Here is an 11,386-nt window from a genome sequence, read left to right as displayed (position 1 = left end):
TAATACTGTAGTTAGTTGCTGTTTGAAATTAGTTTTGAGTTTTGATTCATTGTTTCCAGTCATTTATGCTCAACACCCAGCTATCCCCTCCTTTCAAATAATTTCTAATCTTAAGGTGCTGTGTCATGTATTTAAAAAAAAAACAGAGACATAGTTATCTGAATGCATCAATCACATTAATAGTCATGATATTTGTGTTCCTTGTTTCATATATTCTTGGATTTCTGAGAATTATGCCTATATATATTTTTTGTCTACTTATTCTAATATAATTTCATCAAGTGTTTACCAATCTTACTCAATACTTTCCATCACTACTTACTAATAATTGAATTAAATCAAATACTAAGTCTTAGTAGAATATTTTCCAGTTTTCTTCTGTATATTGTTTAGTTAACATGGAGGTTTGATAAACTTTTAATATCTTGAAAATATCCTTTCTCCTTTTTAATTTTAATGTTAAATTTTTGTATTTTTGAGTTTAAGTTAAATTAAGGTTAACATTAAAATTAAAAAGGAGAAAGGATATTTTCAAAATATTACCTTAATTTAACTTAAACTCAAAAATACAAAAATTTAAGCTGATTATTACATAATATTCAAAATGCATGTTCTTCAGATACCCTTGAAAAGTTTTCAAGAATTTATTATGTTGAGTATTCATTTTTATACATTCTTCTTTGCTTTCATTCATAAGTATTTAGAACTAAATGTAGTTTTCTCCCACTGATGCTATGATTTCTTGACCCACTTTGGGAACAAAAAAGACTAACTTACTGGTATTCCAGTTCTTCTGAATGTTAATAAAGTTAATTCAAATAAATTACTACCAATAATAATAGATAATCAGTGTTAAAAATAAATAGATATATAATACTGTGTTATTAATTCTTACCCTAATTCTTAATTGTGAAAGACTTAAATAGAATTAATAATAAATAATTCACTTAATTAATCAAGCTCATATCATAACATTTGTTGTTAATGAAACAAATCATATAATTAATGCCTACACCATTACCATGTCTCTTTTATCCCAGCTGGCCTAATGAATCCTTGTATTGGGCAAAAGCCTTCACAGGCACTAGATATGGAAAATGTAATATGGTTGCCATATTACTATACTGGCAAAAGTACCTGACTTTACTCAAGTTATTAGGTTGATAGTGTGTGTATTCTGAACCCATTTTAGTATAAAAGAATAACCTATATACTTTTGTTCCTAAGCAGCATGACATAAAAGCTATTGTTAGAGTCCATTGTTACCAAAATGCATTGCCTTTTCTACATATTAGAACTTGTTCTATAAGGAACCACTTCTTTCTTATGTGGTTTTTTGCTAGCTTGCCTCATTAAAAAGAAGTTACCAATGTTTGATAGCCTCAGCTGCACTTTTCTGCCTCTTTATTGGTCAAGTTTGATTTTGCAAAATGCATTTATTTTAGTTAGCTATGAAATGTGAGGTCAAGGTACACTATAGGGTGGGAGTGGTAGTACTTGCCATGTCATTTTTGATGGGCTATATGCTAAAAATAGTTAAAAACCATTATAACATCCCATAATAGTTTTAAAAAATCACTCTATAACATCTCATTATAGTTTTAAAAAAATACTATAACATCCCATAACAATTAAAATTACCTTATAACATCCCACAATAGTTTAAAAATCACTCTATAACATCCCATAATAGTTAAAGAAAAACACTATAGCATCCCATAATAGTTAAAACACTCTTTAACATTCCATGGAAGAAATATTTCTTTTCTATGTGTTTTTTGTATAAAAAGAAGTGTAAGCCCATGCACATGGATAAGTACTACCCAGGTGCACAACCTCAGGGTCCACTTAGTATGGGTGCAAAATTATAGGTTTCTAGGTTCTTTCCTCTTAAAGCTATGGCAGTCAAACTTCTTTTCTTGCCTCATTAAAAAGATGCACAAGCACATGTGAGCATGCACGTGGATAAGTAATAATACCCAGGTGCACACCCTCAGGGTCTGCATAGTATGGGTGCAAAATTTTAAGTTTCAAGGTTTTTACCTCTTGGAGTTATGGCAACCACACACACAGAGAGACCATGACCTTTTATTATTATAGATATTCTTCCTTTCTTTCACTCATAATTTTTATACTTTCCTTATAATAAGACATTTCTTTTTTCTTTTTCAGCTGTTTTTCATCCATTTTGAACTGAACACTGTTTCTGTTTTTTACATTTTAGTTATTTATAGAAAAAAAAATCATTTCCATATTGATGTTTTTCTAATACTAGCTTAGCATAAAAATTGTGGTATAAAATTGAATGATACTAGCAAGTGTACAATCAGAATAATATTTGCTGCTACACTGTATTACAAAAAATTCAAAATTTCAGTCTTTAACCAATCTTACCTGCAGAAAACCTTTCTTCTGGTACATCAACATCTTGATGATCATAAAGTTTTTCTTCACCCACTGACTTGGTTTCCAACTGTAATGTCTGACTGTGAATCACAAATTCTGAATAAATAAAATATACAGTTATCATACTATAATGTAGTAGTAGTAGTTTATGTCAGTATCTATATGTATGTAACCAAAACTCTTGTGCCATCTACTGAATAGCACCACAAACAAAAATGCACAAAAAATTTCACACTTTGGGTATTCAAGATTTAGACATATAGAAAAATAACTATGGCACGTACAACAACCATTTCTTTATAATATAACAGAATTTTAAATAAAAGTACTCTCCTGACAACAAGAACATGACTTTCACTAGAACTGTACATGAGGATTTGATTATATCTTTATTGATGTCATTTTTAAATGTATTACTGAGAAACTGTAGTTCTTAAAACAACTAATTACTATTATTTTTTCAATAAACATTAACAGTTTTAATATATAAAAACATTACAGTTTATATCAGTCAAATTTATGAAAACTTTTAGCTCTGTACATTGAATCATTTCACTTTTTATACATATTTTTTAAATGAATATGAATACTATGATTATTAATCACTAGCACAAACAGCCAACCAACCATTGGGTGGCATTTCTGCTAGTATAACAAATTCTGTATAATCTAAAACGTGTTTCATCATCCAAAAACCCAACAAAAACTGCTGATTTCCATTCCATCCAACACTTAAAACATGTTTTTAAGTACTGAAAGGACTTTCTAACAATTAGTAGTAGTCCCCCAGTGGCACAACTGTATGTCTGCAGACTTAAAATGCTAGACACCAAGTTTTGATACCCATGGTGGGCAAAGCACAGATAGCCCTTCATGTATCTTTGTGCTTAACTACAAACAAACAAAAAAAAACATTAGTAGTGATTTGTTTTCTGTGTTTATCTCTTTTATATATTGTTTTTGCAAGAATATCATTGGTCTATCTTCAAACTCCCAACAGTATAAACACTTTTAATCTCCATTTTTTTCACTAATATTTTAAAGACAACAATTACATTATGTAATATAATATGAAATATCCATTTATTTTGTTTGCTTTAGTGGCCCAAACTGATTTTATTTAATCTGCAAAATACCATTTTTATTGCTCTATTATGCAAAATTCAATTTTATTAAACCTCCAAAAATATGTAACCATTTATTTTAAAAACAGTCATAAAAATTTCTAAAGCTGTTATATCAGTATACAGAGTGAAGCAAAAGTGAATATACGAGCCAGGCTCTCTTAAGTTTTCCATTTTTGAAGTGAAAGATGTTGAAAAATAATCTTCTCCTATAAATATGATTTATATAATTCTTGAAAATATAACTACTGAAAAACCTTGTGCCAAAAATCTAGCACTCAGGCTACATTCTGTCATATTTTTCCACCTTGATGAAGATGACTATTATTTTTCATGTGTTCTCTTTTACCAGATTATATTGTACCTAGAATAAAATGGCAAAAAGCAAACAAATTGTAAGAAGGTTTTCCCTTCTGCTGCCTTTTTTCTGTAATATTTTAGCTGCCGATTTTGTTTACCATCCATTCTAACAATACATTTCTGAAACCCATCACCAAAATGAATATCACCTCTATACATTAGCAAAGACAGGTGTAGAAATTAATGTGATCTCCTTTACATTTCTACAGTAAATCCAGCTATAGCAGACTAATAAGAATAGTTATTTTGTATTAGACTAATTCCACAAATTATAAACGTAAGTTTTTATTATAATTTGTCATTATACTAAGAAGTGCAAAACACATATAAGGAGTTGAATTATAATGGTGATCTCCTTTACATGCATCTCACCATATGCCCAATAATCGTTTTTTATAAATAGACCCCTAATTATCATTCACAGATTTAGCTTTGTAATTTATCAGTCATTTAAACCTAAAACTACCAGCATTCACACCATTTGAATGTTAGTTATACAGTTAAAGACATACACACCCGTTACGCAATCCCATTTTCAAGGACTTTTCTTGCAGAAAATGAGTGGAAAGTAAATATGGTGAGAAAAGCTCTGCTCACTCTTGCCACATAAATCCTTTAGCCACTGTGGCTAATGCAATGAAATCTGCATTAGCCACACACATATGTCATTAGCCACAATGCTTAAAGTTTTAAACATATGTTAGTGGGTATATTGAAGCTTTTGAATGAAAAATGTATTATACTTGAGGTACTATAGTAGTATAATGAAGCTGTGAATGTAAAAATAACTTTGAGGCATCTGTTATCAAAGAAACCACACCATCAACATTTATACTACATAATATATATATATATAAGACAAGAAGTTTTATCTTCAGGAACTTTACATTGTAAATTAATACAAGAACAAGACTAGACATAAACTAAATGACTACTAGTATGTAGCATTGCACTGGCAATAATCATCAATACTGTTTTACATAAAAATTTATATGACTAAGATAGTGAATAATGTTTTACTGCAACATTGTAAAATTGTACTAAACATGCACTGGTTTGTAAGAAACAAAAGCTCTGACAAAGTCTTGATGTAATCAAGAACCATTGAACCTTACAAGTTCTCGAGTAGTCATGATCAAACTTCTTTTTCTGAGTACCTGAAACGTTATGATTACTGTTTTTTTGGGGGGAATGGCAGGAAAAAAGACGATATTGGTTTGATTTCTTTTCACTTTCGTTTTCTTGGAATCTGGGACGCCATCTTTACAGAACTCAGATTTGACCTAAGTAAAGCTATCTCTGATTGGATAAAATTACCCCTTTGGTTTCTCAAGAAAAAGTTCCTGTGTAAAAAATAGATAACTTAGGCATGTGTGAGATGCCTAATTTACATCAGCAATGCAGTATAAGCTATCTCTGATTGGATAAAATTATCCCTTTGGTGTCTCAAGAAAAAGTTCTTGTGTAAAAAATAGACAACCTTAGTTCAATGAAGACGTTTCGGCTAACACTTTTTTCAAGGGTCAATTAATGTCACAGGTACCAAACTGATTTTAAATTAGAGCAACTGAAAAGAAAATAGAACTACAACATTATAAGGGAATATTACACATGAAGTGTGCTAAAAGTATTGTGAAATGGGTTAGAATCTCTGATCATAATGGTAAAAATTAAAAAATATAAATAAATAAAATAAAACATTTAAAAAAAGTATTATAGGGGCCAGGCATTGTACCTGTTAATGGAAGGGCATCTGGATTGAATCAAAACAGATTTCTTAAATTTTCTGTCAACAAAATTGTCATAAGTCTAAAATTTTCATTCAATAATGTATCTCATTGATTGTACCATGTTCTTTGATGTGATATTCAGTGGTGGCTTCTTTGTTGTTGTCAGAGATTTATGTAATAAACGGGCTAAGGATTCTTTTAAAGTAGGTGTCTGTTACTTGTTGGTGATATATTCGACAATAAATGGATACCACACACTCAACTTGTTTTAAAACAATATATTCAAAATAAGTTAAATATATGAACAAAAGTTCTTTATGCTATGGATATCATAGTTGTATCTTAAACGCTAAATATTTCTCTCTCTTCTTGTCAAAAGTCCACTCAGGCTGGTTCAATTACTTTAGAATCCAATTGGCAAGACAAACTATTTGTCTCTTCTCTTATCACAATAGTATCAGTGCATAATTCACTTATGCTACCCCTTGTCTGATCACAGTCATATCCTGAACTTCAAATAATTGTCTTCTTTTCATTAAAGTCCACACAGGTGGATTCAATTATTTTAGAACACCCTTTGACAAGACAAATTATTCTCCTTATCTCTATTAAACTGTGAAACTCACTTTAAAATATCGCCCATTACAGCTATTCATGCAAGCTAACTTCACATTTTCTAATTGAACTTTAATTTACTAAACTTTGCTTCTTTAGTTCTCTCTGCTTATTATTAACTTGTGCTCACACACCACTTATATAAATACCTTATTCACTGAGACCTCAGAAAGATAACAAAGAATCGAGTAATGTGATGTCAACAATATTAGTTAAGTCTCGACGACAATGAATTGCAAACACAACGTACAACTCTTACTGAGTTACGTAACCAAACTAACTATCGCTATTAAAATAATGACTTTTAACTCTCTTGTTATGAAAAACTAAACAATCATTATGTAATAATTAACAAAATAAATTAACTAATAATACCTACACTAAACAATCTTGTATATCCAACAGTTCTCAAGATTATTTTAAAAAGTAATAATGAATTTCAATTCACTTTTGTGGCAAATTAAAGGTAATTTAGATTCACCACATTGAGTTTAGCTTCACACTTGTGAGTGTGGCGATCAGCTAGAGTGAGCAGAGGAAAAGCATTATGCACTCTATATATTCCCCTCTGAAGTAAAGAGAACACGTAAAGAAGTTAATGCAATTTCACGTTCAGTAATTTTTATTGAAGAATGTAATTTACTCTTACCCTTTCAGTTATTGATAACAAAAAATGTCTTAGCTGTTGTGTATAAAGATATAATAAAATGACATAATTTGAGTATCTACACTAGATATGTGCATAAAGAAAATCACGTGCTAAAAAAAAACTCATTTTATTATAAGCTCCAAATGGATATACCAAAAATATCTCTTGATACCCTGTGTTTGGGATATGATCAAATCAAATTCTATACTTCCCAGATTAATTTTAGACTGTAATCTTTTTATTTACTCAAAAATGTGTAATTATTGTCTTGCAAATAAACATCCATAAAGTAGAACACATGATTACAGCAACATATTATTTTGGATATTTTTATCTGTGAAAAAAGTAATGGGACAATCAGCTAATAACAAATTTTCAAAACATAAATGCTTACTAATTAATCACAATAAAGGTTTGAGTCATACTTACAATTTTTGTGTTTGTATTAATGCTTTGAAATTAAATTTTTCTGCTGGTAACATGTTACTTTCAACACCCCACAATTGTTTATTTATATATTTGGAAAGCTCTGTCCAATGTCTATCATTTAGAAATTATTATATGTTTATGTATTCAGAAAAATGTGCCCCAGAACACATCAAATTGGACACTTAAGAAAGCCTGCCCATACAGTTATTTCATTCAGAATGTATTGAATTTCTAGCTTTATCAAACAATTATTAAACTAGTTTCCATTGTTTTAATAATATTTTCTGAAGTAACAACAATACAGTATTTTTAGCCCCACCATGTGTATATTAAAATGCTTATTTTTTCTGATATTTTGTTTCTAATTTTCAAGAGTATATTGTAACATAAGTAAAATATCACTAAATCTTAACTTCCCCTTCATTCAGGTATGCAACTAGCTTTTTTTAACCTCTTTTAGTTTCTTTGAATATGTTTCACCTATAATAACCTTGCTATTGGTTATGTTTATACATTACATGAAAAAAAAAGCATTTCTTTTTCTTCTTGATGTATTATCAACATTAATTGTGCCCAAAAACTGCAATATAAAATCAATTGATACTGTTGACACACAAAAAAAGATCAGAATAGCCTTCACTACTACATTGTACAAACATTCATCTCACCCTTCAATCTTTAATTAATAACTTACCCACTGAAAACCTTTTCTCTTCTAAATCAACATCCAGATAAATAAGAGGTTTGTCTTCATTCATTGCTTTAGTTTCCAGTTGTCACCTCTAGTTTTGAATCAAAGTTTCAGCACAATTATATAACATGTTATGGATAATCTTGAGTCCATTTTATAATTTGCCGATTTTGTTAAAATATAAATCCAGAAACATATTTTAAATACTTTATTTTTTTAACTGACTGACTCACTAAAATCTTGACCATTTTGTACAAGAAAATTTAACATATTAAACTAATCAAAGTATACTTCACTGTATATTTATCAATATCACTCATAAAAATGTCATCATAATTGCAAATAAAACACATTAAACATAAATGTTAATGCCTTACTAATTTATAAAACAATTAATCCTACAAATATAGCCAAATTAGTTATAATATCTTAGTATAGTATATATTGGCAAAAAGATTTCTCTTGCAAAAAGAAAACGAAAATGTGCAATATTTCACAGTATATAAAATGTGAGGTTCAAAAATACATAACTGAGAACAACATATTGTTACATTGCCGTTTGTTAATTGATTTTCCGTAACTTCGTTCCCATGAAACTTTAGCGACACAAGTCCTTTCTTAATAAAACTGGTTTATTCTTTCCGAATACAACTTTACGATACACTCAACTTCAACAGTCGCGCTATAACAAACTATAGTAACGACGTTAACTTCAACAATACTTTCTGACTGCAGTTCAATTACACATTACCTACACACACATTATCCTGTCACGTTGTGAGCGTCTTATATATATACCAGACAAACATATATCTAGTAAATGCTAGAGCACTCCCGAAGGAACGGGATAGTTCTAGAAAGCAGGTGGCGTGACACTAGTCACGTGACCTCGCTGACGCAACAATATGCTAACTAGAGCTGGAGGCCATTTTCCATTAATTAACATTAATATGTGTTATAAGAATTAAAAACTGTATTTTCATATTTAAATGAAAGTTAAACACAACAAACTCTAATGCTCAATGCAAAACAACAGTATTACATGTTCTCCAATAACATAATTTTCTTGTGACATTTCACTTTTACTGGCAGTCATACACCTAAACTAAACTTTTATAACAACACTTAAAAAAATAATAATATTTTGTACATTCATTAACGATAATTAATATACTATCTACAAGTCTACTGATACAAGCAGGTCATAGGTAAAACTTTTTTAATTTTGCAAATTGTATACATGGAATATTACAGAGATGTGTTTTGTTTTTTATTATGTTATATATTAAGGCAATAAAAATTATGATGTATACACACAGCCAGTGAATAAACATGTGTAAGTTCTCATCTAACACAAAAATCTCTGAGATCTTTTTGCCTCCATTCACCACTAAGTAGATAGCCATGTGATGCCACTTTTGCTAAACTTGTTTCCCAGCCTTTATTATAAATGCTACTCCACATGCAAATATTCATTCAAATACTGTGAGCAAAACACCATGACACCATCAGACAAGGAATATAAACCTCCACTGAATGATAAGAAAATTTCTAGTGTCCAGGGTTATCAAACCAAAACAATTCATGCCAGAAATGTGTATGAAGATCATGAAGAAAGTTCCTACTTTGAAATAGGTTGTGTCATTAACATCAGAGCTATATTGGACAGGTCTGTTAGAAAACAGGAGATTCACTCAATATATCGTTTACAGAGTAGTACTATAACTCTTGCTACTAAGTTGATGCTAAATGAAATAACAATACTGGAAAAAAAAGTAATACACTAAACATAAATAGGAGATTTGCTCAGGATATTAATTACAGAGTAGTATGAAAACTCTTAGTACTGAGTCAATGCTAACTGTAGTAACAATAAAGGAAAAAAGTGAAACACTGAACACAAACACAGTGTGTGTACTTGCAGTTTACTTACATCAGATAGCCACTTTTACTAGATATTCTCTTCAATTCTTCAGCTCAAGATTATCTACCAGTCTGTTTATATCAAAACAAAATTCCAGACTAACTATTTGACTAAATAAGAAGTTTCAGACTAAACAAATGCAAGGTTTCTCAGTTGTCAATAAACCTTGCATTTACTAAGAGCGACATGCTCTACCCATGACTGGTAATTCTCGTTACAACATTGATGGGGCTGTAACCTGAATAACCACTGAAGGACACCGCTGTTAAAATTCTTACACAATGTGTTGTAATAAGCAATGTTCTCCTTGTTGGTAACAGGTACTAGCTATCTTCGAGAACAACAAAGGTAACTTGAAATAAAACCAATTTACTCGCTTTCTCAACCACATTTATGTGAAACGTGCACATGTACTGAATAAAGAATAAATTCAGAATAAGTACTATAATATTACAGAATAATAAAATATATGGTATATTTATATGTCACAATTATATTTTACCCTAAAACTAATCCACTCAAATAATGGCTATAATCTAAATATATATGTAATATGAACATTATATTTTGTTTTATAACTGAATCATCTAGTTGAAGTGTAAATTAAAAACTAGTATGCAGTTTTGAGGTCCCTAATCAAAACAGTAACCAATTTTCTGAGTTTTGAGGAGGTCACACTATTCAGATGCCTTCACTATCTCTATCTGAGGTGAATAGTCCATAGAGACCGTATACCCCTGGAGTAAGTCCTTGACCTTAGAAAGAGACTTTTGTGACTAGATCCATTGCTCTGTACTCTGTTAAAAACAAAACTAATAGAATGAAGAGAGAAATTATAAAATTGAGTTGTATGTTGGTTTAATAAGTAATATATATAGCACTTGGTTAAACTATTGGTAATAATTACTAAAATATCGTTATGGTATTATGAAATACTTATATGCCATTGATTTCTCATATAAAAGATGTATATCTAATATAAAATACTATGAATGGCTTGACATTTATTAATATCTTAATATTTGTTGATGTTTACAATGTAAGAGTATATCTGATAATAAATAATACATTTTGTCAGACCATGATGTATGAAATAACTGCACAGTAGTGCAACATTGTGTATAGAATATTCAATGGCACAACAGTTGGGATCTCAACTGTCAAAAAATGCTATTCCATCTTAAATAGATTTAATGTGGAAGCTATAATCTCCTGTAATTTCACCTTCACTTTCTCTGTCATCAGAATGTAATGGCTCACCTTGCCCAGTAATATTATCTAAGATCTACAAAATAATGATTATAAATGTATTGTAATGCAGTTGTGTGCATATTACAACAAATTTCACACCTATTACTTGAATAATTCATAATATACTTGCAAATGAATAGCCTATGAACACTAAATACCATATTTTTGGAATATAAGACGCACCCTTATTTTGAAGACAAAGTTTGG

The 11,386-nt window shown here is 29.8% G+C and overlaps 1 protein-coding gene across 2 annotated transcripts in view; it reads right to left on the bottom strand.

Moving 5' to 3' along the window:
* LOC106464968 (anoctamin-5-like) overlaps nucleotides 1-11,386 on the bottom strand; it is a 122,350-nt gene that overhangs the window by 107,543 nt on the left and 3,421 nt on the right. For both annotated transcript variants that reach the window (XM_022392776.1, XM_022392777.1), the window contains exons 2-3: nucleotides 8,008-8,095; nucleotides 2,395-2,502 (exon numbers count right to left, since the gene is read on the bottom strand). In XM_022392776.1, coding sequence (XP_022248484.1) covers nucleotides 2,395-2,502; nucleotides 8,008-8,071 — 172 coding nt within the window. In that variant the 5' untranslated portion in view covers nucleotides 8,072-8,095. The remainder of the gene's footprint in view (nucleotides 1-2,394; nucleotides 2,503-8,007; nucleotides 8,096-11,386) is intronic.

The sequence above is a fragment of the Limulus polyphemus genome, unplaced genomic scaffold, assembly GCF_000517525.1.
Source record: "Limulus polyphemus unplaced genomic scaffold, Limulus_polyphemus-2.1.2 Scaffold1797, whole genome shotgun sequence".
Lineage (NCBI taxonomy): Eukaryota > Metazoa > Arthropoda > Merostomata > Xiphosura > Limulidae > Limulus > Limulus polyphemus.
Note: the sequence above shows the minus strand (reverse complement) of the source record. Positions and strands in the feature narration are given on the sequence as shown.